General features: G+C 38.1%; 1 protein-coding gene across 3 annotated transcripts in view; it reads right to left on the bottom strand.

Moving 5' to 3' along the window:
- KCTD5 (potassium channel tetramerization domain containing 5) overlaps positions 1–15234 on the bottom strand; it is a 39617-nt gene that overhangs the window by 17654 nt on the left and 6729 nt on the right. For 2 of the 3 annotated variants that reach the window (XM_049791755.1, XM_049791757.1), the window contains exons 2-4: positions 8604–8712; positions 7374–7465; positions 6110–6205 (exon numbers count right to left, since the gene is read on the bottom strand). In XM_049791755.1, coding sequence (XP_049647712.1) covers positions 6110–6205; positions 7374–7465; positions 8604–8712 — 297 coding nt within the window. Of the gene's footprint in view, positions 1–2866; positions 2984–6109; positions 6206–7373; positions 7466–8603; positions 8713–15234 lie in introns of all 3 variants that reach the window. The other variant, XM_049791754.1, reaches the window with a different exon arrangement.

Genomic DNA, 15234 nt, shown 5'->3' with positions numbered 1-15234 from the left:
AAGCAGTGTGATCCTGCTTGAGAGGCCCTGTGAGCTCCAACAGTGTCATAACTGAGCATAGGAAAATGCCAATGTTACTTATCACAGAAAATTCATTAGACCGTGATCCATTCACTGTTTGCATGGAATAAGGGTGCTGACACTAGCAGGCTTTCAGCTGTAACTAAAAAAGGCAGGAATGGAAAGCATTATTATTTTTATTGTTTAATCAACAGAAATACAATTATTTGTATTATATTGCTTGATGTGCCAATACAGTTCAGGATTTCCCATGTCTCATAAAGCCTGAACTTTTAAGTAAGATAGAAGATGACAATCATAAAGGGCAAAGTTAAAAAAAAACAACAAAACCCAACAGTTTGGCATAAGTAAAGGTAGACAGAGACTACCCAATGCCTAGCTATGGTCAGGCTTGTTTTCAAAGAGGAATGGTTTAAAGAATGATTTTGGGGACAATGATGAAGTAACTTCCTGAAGAACTTTTCCTAAGTCTGCAGCCTTGCAAGAGGATAACTATGTATTTAAAAAAAGATTATTCAAGAAAAACAGATGATAAGAGTGGTATAGCTGAGAGAATATGTCAAATGATTCCTGCAACAGGTTATTCAACAGCAGCAAAATGCATGAATCTCTTCCTGTCTTAAATCAATGACTGTACACCTAAAAATATCCCTATGAACAAGCAAAATGGGTGGTGCATCACTTACAGGAACCTAATTTTTGAAGTGAACAAATCTCACACCTAACTGAATTGAGACAGATCTCAAAGCCAGTCACATTTCAATAATTTGCCTACACAGATTTGCTATACTGGTTTAACAATATTGATTCAGAATCTATACAGTACATTTACAGGACAAATTAGCAATAGCATTACCATCACAGATAACCACGCCAACCTGCACAAACAGCATCCCTGTCTTTCTCTGCTTCACACTGGAGTTACTCAAACTTACTAACTTTTCTACTTCATGACTACCAATTTCCTTCTCTTTCTGTGATGGTCTGATTCTTAAAACTGAGTAATTTTCTAACAAATACTCTCAAATTCTATTTTAAATATTCTTATACTTTGAACATTACTGCTTCTATTTCAGAGGTCGTGAACCTGTACACTAGAAAGCTTGTCTTGGAAAGCTTATCTTTTTTTTTTTTTTTAAGTATACTAACAGTTGATAGAATAAAACAAAGTCCTCCCCTCAATTTTTTTTTTACCGAATCAAGCTGTATCAATGTAAGAATGGCCTCTATGCCTTTTAGAGTTATAATGCATTTATTCTACTGCCTTCTCAAAGGATTTGCCAAAGGCTATATAAAGCCTTGAAGGCTATCAGCCATTAAACTCAGCACTGATAACTGACATGAGGACCACAAGCATATTTATTTCAGGTCTCTTAATGCAATTGTCAGACTTCTAATCTAGGAGGAAGGAAAATTCATTCCCTTCCAGATTTATTTTTTTTTCTTTTAAGTTTTATACCTGCCTTCAGTTCTTCATTGCCTTCCCCCATCTCCCATTTTACTATGTTGAATTTTACTTTAAGCTATCTAGGACATGAACACATGAATAACATCATGCTGCCTGTACTCTATGCATCCTTAACAACAAGCCACATTTCCTATTCAGTTCCAGAAAGTCTGCAACCCAATGCATTAATTCCACATTCCAAATGTTACCTATACAACTGCAAGAAACAGATAGTGCTTGGTACATTGAAAGCAGATTTTGGAACATAGCTAGGTAACAGTCCAGGTTTAAGATCTGGAACTGCATGGCAAAGTGTCCACATAAATTCATATGCAAGGTTCTGCTCATATCAAGTCACTTTACTGTCATGTTATCTTCATGATGTTATACTGATCTTTCAGACTGAATAACCACATATAAAGCAAGGAAAAGAACTGAGTATTTTATTGTTGAAAAATACTACAGAACACCAGGTTCCCAAATCAGTTCACATAAGACACTTCAAAATGAAGCACAGCTATGTAGAGAACTGGAAACTGCTTCCAATGTTACTGGTTAGCCAAAAAATCCCTTCCCAAACTCTTGAACACTGGCAAGTAACACAACAATTAAAAAAGCAGTGACTTGACGGCAAGAGGAGCAGGAAGGATGAGACAGCCTAAAAAGCCAATGAGTGAAGCTACGATTCTTCATTTGGGTTTCAAGAAAATTTTCCAAGGGGGAAAAAAAACCAAAACAACAAAACCATAAAGCCAGAAAACCCCAGGATGTTCTTTCCACTTGAGACAAGATTTAAAACTCCTGGTTTTGTTCTCCCCTCACTCCGTATTTTATTTCTGAAAAATTCTGTTATTCATTGTTCCAGCTTGAATACATTTCATCTACCTAAAAAAGGTTAAGTTCCGAGTTACCGGAAATAAAGGGTTCGAACTCAGAACTTAACTGGCTATTAGGTGGATGAAATACGCTCAACTGGAACAATGATTAACACAAAAATGTCCCTTTCTAAACCCAGTGAACTCAAAGCTTTATTTAGAGGGCTCCTAACGTTAAGTAAAAGTGGTACAATTTAAACAAGTATAGATCAAAGGCTGTTAACTTTGGAGGAAGACTTAAGGAAAAGAAGTTACCTACTGAGAATATAAGAACTCTTCTTGGGAAAAACCTTTAACTAAATAACTAGGGGGGTTTTGTTTGTCTGTTTGTTTATTATTTTTACAATATGAACAATCATAATGTATAATGAAATACTGTGAATATAAATAAATGCCAGTCACAAATACACACAAATTACTATGTGCTGTACATCCAGGAATAAAGTGGAATGATTTGAAAGCAGCAGAAACGCAAGGAGGCCAAGCATATCAGTGTGAGGGCAAAAAGAATGGTGTGACACACCTCACTGCAGCATTTCTGGAAGCATCTCTCTTCCCCTTTCACTTCCCGTGACACTATCAGCAGATACTCTGACTGCTGGGCCCGGCCACAGCTGTACTGGGAACCTATACTGACAAGCTGAAATAACCAATCAAAGCAAAACACAAAAAGAAACCTTTGTAAAGCTGAAGCACATACCATTATCCAAATCGTACAAATAACAGATGAGCTCAAACGTTCAGGTAACATTTACTTGCCACTAGAACAGGTTGCTATCAAGCTACAACTTTCATTTCAACATACTTAAAATTTATGGAGGCAGTTGCAAAGCCCTTTGTAATTTCAAGGGAAGTTAAGAGTTACTGATAGTAAGTCAGAAAACTTCCCATATCACTGTGGTGTAGTCAACTACTCTGAAAAATATAAACAAAGTTTGGTGCATTATGAAAGTGAACATTATTTTCCTGTCACACTTGCCAAGTGCAGAAGGTAACGTCGATATAAGACTGGAAGGTGTTATGTAAAGCAATATATCAAGCCTGGGTATGAAAGACCTTCATCTTGTTCCAGATGTTGATAAACAAAATATAGCTAAAAACCCATATGAAGTCAACTAGAGGAAAAAAAGTTGAGTGCTCTAAATTGGTTTTAGAAGGGGTAATTTACAGAAGACCCAAGAAAATAACTAACATGGAAAAAATTGTCTGTCTTGTTCCCATAAAAATCAGTATCAAGAACTCTGTTCACACTTGCCTAACATCTAATAATTCAGAAGTTCAGAACAACCTCAGCTAAATTTCTCAACTTGTCATTACAGAAAATGTTTTAACTTAATAATGCATGGCAATTCCTAGCCCATTTAAATTAAAGCATAGCCTGTCAGTGCACTTGAGAAAGATTAGAGCTTTAAATTAAGTGTGAAGAACTAGATAATAACTGCCTATTCTGAGTAAACTGGAGATTACTAGTGATGAGAAGGCTCATGAACAGTAAATTTATTTTTATCTTGCTATTGTTATGTGAATAATTTTGAAGGCAGCAGCTAAATACCATCCTCCTCATACAGTGAATATATTTAAGACAGCATTATGGTGACAGACTCAGGTTACATTAATCATTAAAATTTACATAACTGACACACCACTGCTGTCTAAAGCCTTTGTATGTAGCAATTTTGTATAGCCCAAAGTTTCCCACTATGGAGTATTGCCAAAATATTGTTTTTTCTGATTGCCTGAAGAGGTAACAATTGAAGCTAAAAATCATCTCCAAAATAACCCACTGAAATCACAAAAGTGGGGTAGCACAACTACTGGCAGTAGTTTTTGGACTGGAACTGATTGTAGTATTCTACCAGCACTTCCACTGGTATTCTTTGGAAAAGTGCATCAACACATCCGCCTAAGTGCACCAGAAGTTTAACACCTTCCACTCCTATTTAATCACCACATTCAATTGTATTTTACAAGAAGATTTCGAAATGTTAAGGGGAAAGTAATATTTTTTTATCAAAAACAACCACTTAAACATATTATATGGGGCACAGAGCACAAGGACTCTCAACCCACAGGAATAGTACTCCTCTGAAAAAGCTGATGATTCTTATCCCACCAATGATAATACGTACAAAGCATGGTAGGTGCCACCACAAAGACTGCTTCTGAAGGAAGCATGCTGCTGAGCAACACAGGTTTAGAAAAGATAAAAAATTACAGAAATGCTACAGTGTTCTCAAATCTTAACAATAAAACTGTTTAGATTATACAGAATATTCTAATCATGTTTCAAGTGAACGATGTCTGCTAAAAGCAGGTCTACAATACAACCAAAGGAGAGAATGGCCTAGTCTGAGGTAATGAGAAGCTGAGTATTATGAGACCATACAGCTCTTGTGTTTATCTACTTCAAACCATGTGTCCAAGAGACACATGGTGGAGGCAGTAAATAGGGAGAAATCTGGATGAAACAAGGACATAACATTCAAGAAAACCACTGGAATTTTCCGGTTCTAAAAGAGATTCTAATAGTTCTTTCAGCAGTTGCACTGTCAAAGCAGTATCATTCCCAAAAACAATACCCCAAAGAATACAAGGCTTTAGGACAGATAAAAGCCATAGTATCATTTAATCTGTCAAAAAGTAAAGAATCTCTGTTTGTAATGAAAGCTAGTTTCTCATGACAAAGAAGAATATCAAAGAAATTTTGCCAATGCACTGGTCAAAAACCAGTCACGTGCATTAAGTGAGAGCTTTTTTCAGGGACTTAAACACTCAGCTTCTGGCATGCCAAACAGACCTGGTAATACTTGAGCCAGAGAACTGAAGCACAAGAAGCTTTCTCTGTGCTGGTTTAGTTTATTCGATCACAGCTGTCTCCATGACACCAGCACCTTACACATTTCATCAAATATAAACAAAAGTTTCTCTTTTACCTTTGTGTGCTGTACTTTTTTAAAATGTTGCTTTGCTGTGTTATTAGAGTGAGACTGTAGAGGTTAAGAGGCTTGTGCTTATTCCAATCTCTTACAGTTGGCACCAGACACTGAAAAAGATGCTGGTGGCTAAGCACTTTGTCTCACTCCTGAGTTAACAGATTCATTGCTCCAATGCAGTTTAAATATTCTGGTAGGTTAGGAACATGAAGGATGAAGAGGCCACGTAGTTAGTTTCTTACTTACAGAGATTAGCAAAGATAACAGAAAGATCATCTTGCAATTTTACAATGTATTCTTGAATGTACACACAAAGCTATTTTTATGCAGCGCAAAGAATGAAAAGGTTCACATAGCTCACACCTATCCAGCTTCACATCCGCACTGGTTAAGTTCACCCTCCTATGCGTATCAGTCCTTTATCTGAAGAAGCATTGTTTGGGCCTGACAAACATTTATCTCCCAAGCTCTTCTCTTTTACCTGGAGCTCTTTATATCTGACCTACCATTCGTATAAACTTGTATTAGTTAATTTTGGTTTATTCACCCTTCAAATGCTAGTGTATAGGCACTGAAGAATTACATTTCAAGCATGATGTAGATGTTTTTATAGAAAGTCAGCACAATTTATCTCCTGGAAAGCTATAGTTTTTTGTCCTCTGACAAATAAGAATACAAATACCAAATTTTAACTTAACTGTGTATCTTTATCTATCCAATTTCTGAAAATTAGTGAACTTAAAAAGATGCACAGAAATGACTTTTATACTCCTCTTTGACATAACTGAAATTTTAGAAGACTTTGTAATTATATCTCATATGGGTTTTTTTACCTGTTCAAATTTCCAGCCATCAGACATTGTGGAAACCATTTGAGTGAGTTCCTCTTCCTGGCACTGCAGCACCCTATACACATGTTTGACTGGCACCTACAAGAAGAAATATAAGTTGCTCAATACAGCATGGAATTCACTATGCTTGTGACTTGTCTAAAGTTGCCCTTATTCTTTAGAAACGGTAAGCAACACCACCTTGAACAGCCTTTTTTTTTTCTTTTTTTTTTAAAGAAATCTCACCTGTTCAGAATCACCTTGCAGAAGACTCAGTGCTTCATGAATCTTTCGGGGACTGAAAGTGCTACTTAACATTTATAACAAAATAATCTTAAGACTTACCTATTGGTCCATGTGGTGGCAAACCACATTATTCAAAATCAAGGTTGAGGTTCTGCAGAGGCCTACCTAACTTTAAGGAATGTCTGACCATAATAAAAAATGTCTTTATTTCCCTGTCAAAGTTTCCCATCCAGAGCAACAAATAACTAGGACCATTTCAGCTGAAACCCTTTAGAAAATGCTATCAGAGCAAAACTCTATTATCCCACAACCCGGCTTCAAGAGAAATTTGGCAATATGAGTTTCTAATATCTCCATGAAGACTCAGTTATCAGGGAAGGCCAGAGAGGCAGAGTTAAAGAACAAACTTGAATACTTTCTTCAATTAACAGTTTCTCTATCATATTCACTTCCATAAAGAAATATCCATGAGCTGCTATGAGAAGAGGCAGAGTCTTCTCAACTACCAAGCACTACAAATAAACTACTTTGCTACAAAAGCATATGACAGGAGTTAAACAGCATCTGTATGTACGCTGTATAAACACACTGTATAAACAACAGTTACACTGTAGTTAGGCAAACTCATCATCAGAGTATTTAAATGCATATGAGAAAAATATATACTACAAAAGCTGTTTTCTAAAATAACTATTTCCAGAAATTATATTATAACAAATTCTACTATTACCAGACATTTCTGAACAATTCTTTAGAATGTTTTCAGTTTCTGAACAAGAACTGGAACCATATGCCTGTGCCCTTTGTAAGCAGACTGGCAGGTACTGGCAATTAAGAATATTAATCTTTGCGTACTAATGGTTCCAGCTCAGCCAGTGATGGAGGCAGCCATTCAGTATCTTACTGGGGAAGTGAGCAATTAAGGAAGAAAAGGAAAAAAAAAAAAGAAAAAAAAAAATCAAACCCACCCACTACTTGCCCTATAACAAATAATCAAAACCACACTAGAAAACAGCCTCACCTGTGAGATTTTGCTGTCTCTTTCTCTTATTTTGTCCTTTACCAGTTTTATTAGTGATGTGATATTGTAGAATTCAGCCTCTTCCAGTACACCTAGTATGAGAACATTTTTCGGAAAGAGAACGTAACCAAAGATTCCAGGCCAAAACCACCAACCTAATTCCTAAGATTATCTTCTCTACAGCTATAGAAAATTATTTATTTTGCCCTAGGAAAAGTTCATTTACCAACCTAATGATTCTGGCTTCCTTCAGGCACACGTAGCTCAAAGTTTAGCTCATTCTGAAAAACTGTCCAAACAAAAACCTTGAAGAAAACTGATGACGTTTCACATACAGAATGAGAGGCAGGAAACAAAAAAAAGGGGCTCAAATGCCATTCTATAGCAGACTGATGGACCACCATAGCTCAGGCCCTGCCTCAGGCTGGAATACGAAAGAGAAATTCAAATAGTCCTACTGAAAAGCTCTGCAGCTGCTAGTGTGCAGAAAATTTTTCTTCTTGACGGTTGAGATCTTAGACCCTGAAACAAAAGCTTAAACATACATACTACAGACTGCTTCCACTCACATGTTCAAGCCTTACCTGTTCTCCACACATACTCTGTGTTTAACAATGCACATGGAAATTATATTTCACATTATTTCCTGCTAATATTGTTAGACTGTATTTCTCTTTGATCAATTTCTCCAATACCTTATCAATACAGTTTTACTACTGTATGGTTTAAAGAGAGTCATCCTCTATTAGGGTAAAACTGATATGAATTGGGGACAGGGAGGGAGAAGCTGGGGGCAGAATTTACTCTTCAAGAGCATGTTCCACACATCTGAACATCCCAGAACTTCACTCTTATTTTGCTTTACATCTTCTAAAGTTTGTTTCACAGTCAGTATTATTTTGCTTGAAGAGGACTAAACCCAAGTATTTCACACAGTCATACAGGAAAGATACAAAATTATATGATAAAAGGCATCTCCCCTCATGTTTGAATATTTATGTTCTATTTCCAGCTGGGGATGGGGGTTGTGAAATCAGGAATCACACTCAAAACGCTCAAATAACAGCATATACTATAACTGCACAATAACTATCACCCTCACTTGAAACAGATTGAAATGCTAACACTGATTAAGATTTACCATCTAATTGTAAGTTACTTTTGGTGACTCAAAATCAGTGAAAATAATAAGCAAGTGACAAGAAAGCAAGAGATTTAGTAACATCTTACCTTCCTCAGCTAGGTCCTTGTTAATAACCAGTTTCCCATGTCTGAGATAGTTCAGCACTGGCCCAAAGTAGGTCGGGTCTCTGTCTATTAAATAGGCACCTGTTTCATCCTAGATTAGAAAACAAACAAACAAAAACAAAAAAAAAACCAAAAACACCACAAAAAAACCCAAACCAAAACAAAAATCCCAAAACACCACAAAAAAATCCCAAACAAATAAACAAACAGAAAGGCCAAAAAAAAACCCCACAAAGATTTAAACATCCAATCAGGAATTGCAGGCTAATATTCAGCTTGACATCTGAATAGCAAGCAGGTATTCAGACATAGCCACATCCCTTGAAGCCAAATTTACTTAAGACATTAAAAGGAATTCAACAATGTAGATGTAATTATATCAGACTGATCACTCAACTCAATCATGTACTGCATAACTTCTCTTACCTGATCAATTTCCCCCAACCCTTTATCAAAAGCTTATCAACATTGCTAGCATGAAAGATCTAAGCAGTAAGTGAGACTTAAACCCACAAAACTATCATTTTGTTTGGAAACCTGAAGAATCAGAACAAAGGCTACATTTCAGCGAGGTTCAAATACCAGCTTGCTTTTTTTGTTTGGTTGTTGTTGGGTTTTTCTGTCGGGGGGGGGGGGAGTGTGGGGGTGTGGTTTCTTTTGTTAAATTAAAGGCAAACAAACCTACCTTCTCTTTAACCTCAACACTTTGTTCTAAAACTTTTGGTTTTGTCTTAGCTCAGAGAACAGCTGTGTACCAAGCCAGGGTTGTATGTGCATCTTCTAAAAAAAAAAAAAAGTACACTGAAGATGCAGTTCCTACCTACCTCATGCCAACAAAGAAGGGATAGATCAAACTGATGCTCAGTTTACAGAACACAGCACAGCATTTTGTGGAATGCAAAACACAGTTCAAGAAATTCACCTGCACAGCTGATATTCTTGGCAAAGAGATCAAGGAGCAAGATTGGTCTTTCCTACATGATTTAGAGTCTATGTGTGAACACCTGTGATCAACGCAGTACTGACATACTTTGCGCTGGCCAGAGGTCTGAGGAAGATTGATAAACACATCTAATAGATCCACTGTTCCTTTCTACTATCAAGTCGATCACCAACAGTATTAATCCTTTAGTACCTAAAGTTTTGGTGCAATAGATATCCTACAGACATATACTGGAGAGATGTGGCAGCACCCCAAATACTTTTTTCATTTTTTCTTATCTTTAATATTCTAGTAGTTTACAGGAGATACTAACAAAGCATCGCTACCAACAATCCTAGCTAAATTTGAGTCATTCTCTCCCAAAATTACATGTGACAGTCATACATGTTGTATCACCTGAAAAAAATTCTGCTGACCCAATCCTTTGCATTTGGACATTACTGCTGATATGTAAAGGTTTGATTACTGACTGTGATACCTGAAAACTCTCTCTACTTAACAGTATCTGAAGTTCCTAAAATGTTTCATTGGAAGAAAGATGGTGGATTTATTTTCAGGTACATGGATTTAGCTTCTGCTCATCTAACCAGGGTTGGTAGAATGTAGAAAGACCACAGCCTGAACTACAAAAAATATAAACATCTTCCTATAATTACAAGCTAAATGCTTTACACACTTAGACACACTGTCATGTTAGAAGAACTGAAGGGGTGTTATATTTTATATAAAATTAACTGTTCAAAAAATGCTGATATATTAAAATGTGCTGTCAGTTAACCTAAACTCAGAGCAGACAGTGCTTGGTGAAGTCTAATCACAATTTCTTCTGACCTAAACTCATGGTCTCACAGAAGCAAGACTATGCACCAAAACCAGTAGATAGATGAGGTGCATAAAATGGCATATTTTTAATGTTTCACATTTAAATATATTTACATTACCAAAACACTTCAAGAATGAACAATTTACAGATACAACCCAAAGAAATTAAATTAGCTGACAACTGTATGAATTATAAGCTGAAAAGTATCATTTAATACAGAAACAGAAACCAGTGAAGTTGGAAAGGAAGACCTAAAATTGATAAAAAGAAATGCTGTTTTAAAGAAAAAAAACACAGCCTTTGGTCATCAGTTGAACTGAAACTGAATTAAGAAACATATGGGCTTAGAAAACTAGAATTCCTCCCATTTAAGGGAATTAAGTCTCTAGAAGCAAGCTTCTTCAATGATTATTGTATTCTTTTACCCTACAGTGTTTTCTCACATCGCCCTCCCCTCTGAAGCGATACTGGCCACCAGCTCTACACCATTACAGAGATAGACAGGTCGGTCACAGAAGCAAAATAACTAGAAGCTCTGAATGAAATCTCAAGTAACAATGGTTACTTCACTCCTTTTCTTTTTTACATTAGTAAATATCAAGTTAGAGTTTAAGAACTCTGGCTAAATTCTACAGTGAGCAACCCAAATTCTGTCAATAAGATTCACTCTAGTATGTAAATTCCATGCAAAATTATGAATAGATTGAACAATTCAAAGTAACTGGCCACTTGCTTACCCAGATTACAGACATGGAGAACATGCATTAATTAACATTCTTCCAAAGAGAAAGATGTGTGTCTTGGACTTTGACCTTACAACTCAGGTATGCTACAGACTAGTGCCAGGGAGTCAAGACCCAAAACATAAAGCATTCAGTAAAGAATATTGTAACAATATGCAAAGAATGCACAGGGCAAAAAGGCACAACAGTTACTTCCTAGGCATCTTCCTACAGAAAATGCCTACTCACTCCTCGTTTAGAGTGAGCTGCCTGATTATCCTTCAATGTACACTAAGCACTTCATGTTGAAATCACTAAGAAAAGCCGATTACACAAGATCTTTAAGGATATTTATATAAACATAAACCCAATACAATTTGACATAGTAATGTAGTTATCTGCTCTACCCAGAACTCTCAAAATATGGTGCTAAGTCTTTCCACACTTTCAGAATATCGCCAGGATTGGCTTCATCCACATGTACATGAAAATACATTGTATTCTCATGTAATTAGTATTTTGGACACTCCTTCTAAAAGAAACATTATTGTTTTATTGTAAGATAAGAATAATAAATTGCACTTCAAATGTGATCTAGACAGTTTAAAGGTGTAGCTACAGTTTGCGCAGACATAACTGAACTATCTTTAAGCTTGCTACCTTGGATATGAATAGACTGTGTTGTCCCAGTGTGAGAGACTGAAAGAGTTAATGTCTCAAACATTGTGGTGGGGCAAGTTCTGCTTAAAGACAAACCCTGCACAGCAAGGAACCAAGGTGAAAAGCCCATCAGCTCAGAGATAAGCAACAGGAGGGGGAGGGCGTGCTGGAGGGTAACGCAGCTCCCTGTTCTGATAAGCTGTTCTGATACAAAGATCAAACAGTGGCCGTGTCTGCAGGGAAGGAGAAGTTACTCTCCAAAGGACCCCCAAACCCAAAGGCTCACAAACTGTTCATTAACCAGAGGAGTTTGGGTGGCCCCCCGAAGGAGGGGCAAGGATGATAAAAGGACACAAACTGAAGCCCCAGGTGCACAAGCCTACCAGAACTGGACCCATTGGCTGACTGGACCAACACTAGACCCAGGACCGGTGAAATCTTACTCTCTTCCTTTCTCTCTCTCTCTCTCTCTCTCTGTCTTCTTCTGTCTTCCCTTTTCCTTTTTCACAATCCCTATACCTCATCCATTTCAAGATATGAACTGTTGACCAAGTCTGAGACTAAGAGTGGATCCAGCTGCCCCTAGGCCCTTCTCTGAGGAGGGGTCTGGAAAGCAAGGGGGTCTGCTCTGAACCTCATGACTCAATGGGAGGGATCTCCTTATTCCCTGAATTGATGTATATGGTTACACAGTTTACAGAAGTAGTCTTATGCCAATTCCTGTTGTGAGAAACCCTGCCACCTACTACCACGCCTCCCCAGTTTAGTTTGCTTTTGTCATGAATAAAATCTTTAACTGATCGTTTGGTGTCCTTTCACCTTAATTTAGCCCGAGGGAATTTCGAATTAAACACAAATCCCTGGTCTGTCCAGTCTGGGTTGTGACACCCAGCTATGCTATTTCCTCTGCTAACTAGTTAATTAGGTTTCTACAAGCTTTGAGCAACTTTGAATCTTCACTGACACAACTAATGTGGGTATTTCAAAGCCATTTCCCAAGTTTCAGGTAAATACCACAAATGCCAGACAAATCTATATTCTAACAAGGTCTCAGTTTTCTCTCTTGTAGATATATTTTATACAAACAGGTGTTAATGTTTACCAGAACAGCAGCTGAAACTCAAGTTTCCTCTTTATTCAATATAGTCACATTACCCCACATTTTGACTCCACAGGTGTTCTGCACAAATTTTCCCACTCTTTGTAAGGATACTCAAAGAAAATGCTCCAGTTCTTTGTGCATCCAACACAAAAGTGCTAATTAACCACACAGGCGTTTGTATCTTTACCCAGTTCTATTTTTGCATTACATTCTTCTCTCTACCAAGGGTTTTTCCTTCCTTGTCTGTAAGTCCTAGACCTTTTCCATATCTGCTCCTTTTTATGAAGACACCATTTAAAAGACAACATTGCTGAGGTACAGTGAAGGCTGCATTTGCTTATTATCACTCTCCGACACCAAAGTTTAGTCCCAAGTTACAAATACCATGGAATTTTAGAGGAAGCTTAATAACTTGCTCTTAATTTTTGATCACCTGGTTCAACATACCAATGAATAGTCAGTGTAGCTCACAGTCATATTCCTTCTTTCTTAAGAATTAACCCTAAAGCATATCTACAATCCAGCATTCATGGAGACAGGAGACTCAAAACGCACATGTATTTTCAAAGAATTTGAAAAAACATTGCCCAAAACATTTAAATGATCATGTATTCCAGTCTAAAACATTTCCACTTCAATTTTTATAGAGACTGAGGCTCAAAGGAATCATAATGAATACTTAGCCTGATCTTCGTTTAAAACATACATAGGACTAAATTTATTTACAGTGAAATTTAACCTTTAGAAAGTAGTGGTGAAACCTAACTGTTTTGTGCAAGCCATTCTAATAACTAATTACTGTCACAGCTTTAAAATATGTACTTTCTAGCCTGGATATCTATAGTTTCACACTTCCCTAGCTGGATCTCACAATACCTTTGCTAGACTGAACAGGCTTCACCATTAGATTTCTATTCTCCATGTATGTACTTCTGGACCGAGAAGTCTCCTTAAACTCCTTGCCAAAAAAACAGTTTTTCTTTATAACCTTCCACCAAATCATATTTCATCTTGTGACTACTGTCCAAGTTCTCAAATTTTTGAAATGACCTTGCATTGTGGATACCAGAATCTGGTAGAGGATACCAGGAGGACTAAAGAGTAAGACTAAATACATACATCTCCCTAATCCCATTTAACATTCTCCCCAAGAATTGCATTAATACACTAGTTGAAATGTCAGAAATTTATTTCCAGTTAATTATCTTCATTGAGGTCAAAACTAGACCGAAGACTTCTCCTCAAATACTCTTCCACAATGGACACACTCAGAATCCACAGTGCCAACCTCTTGGCTCAAAGCTGTGCACTCTAACATGGACATAGGATCATAGAATCATTTAGGTTGGAAAAGACCTTCAAGATCGTCGACTCAAACTATCATCCAAGCCCACTAAACCATGTTATGGAGTACCCCGTCTAGGCGCTTTTTGAATACCTCCAGGGATGGTGGCTGTCAACCACTTCCCTGGGCAACCTGTTCCAATGTCTGACAACCCTCTCAGTAAAGAATTTTTTCCTAATATCTAACCTAAATCTCCATTGCTGCAGCTTGAGGCCATTTCCTCTCATCCCCAGCCACCTGACAGAAGAGACCAGCACCCACCTCACTACAACCCCCCTTCAGGTAGTTGTAGAAAGTGGTAAGGTCTCCCTCAGCCTCCTCTTCTCCAGACTAAACAGCCCCAGCTCCCTCAGCTGCTCCTCATCAGACTTGTGCTCCAGGCCCCTCAACAACTTGGTTGCCCTTCTCTGGACACGCTCCAGCACCTCCATGTCTTTCCTGCAGTGAGGGGCCCAAAACTGAACACAGTACTTGAGGTGCGGCCTCACCAGTGCTGCGTACAGGGGAACAATCACCTCCCTGCTCCTGCTGGCCACACTATTTCTGATACAGGCCAGGATGCCATTGGCCTTCCTGGCCACCTGGGCACACTACTGGCTCATATTCAGCCGGCTGTCAACCAGCACGCCCAGGTTCTTCTCTGCAGGGCAGCTTTCCAGCCACTCTTCCCCAAGCCCTGTAGCGCTGCATGGGGTTGCTGTGACCCAAGTGCAGGACCTGGCACTCCGCCTTGTTGAACATCATGCGATTGGCCTCAGCCCATCAATCCAGCTTGTCCAGATCCCTCTGTAAAGCCTCCCTACCCTCGAGCAGCTCGACCCTGCCTCCCAACTTGGTGTTGTCTGCAGACTTGCTGAGGGTGCACTTGATCTCCTCGTCCAAATCATCGATAAAGATATTAAACAGAACCGGGCCCAACACCGAGCCCTGGGGAACACCACTTGTGACCCGCCGCCAACTGGATGTAATTCCATTCACCACAACCCTCCAGGCTCGTCCATCCAGCTGGTTTTTCACC

Source organism: Accipiter gentilis, chromosome 33 (genome assembly GCF_929443795.1).
Source record: "Accipiter gentilis chromosome 33, bAccGen1.1, whole genome shotgun sequence".
Taxonomy (NCBI): domain Eukaryota; kingdom Metazoa; phylum Chordata; class Aves; order Accipitriformes; family Accipitridae; genus Astur; species Astur gentilis.
The sequence above is the reverse complement of the archived record's forward strand: the minus strand, read 5'-3'. Positions and strand labels throughout refer to the sequence as shown.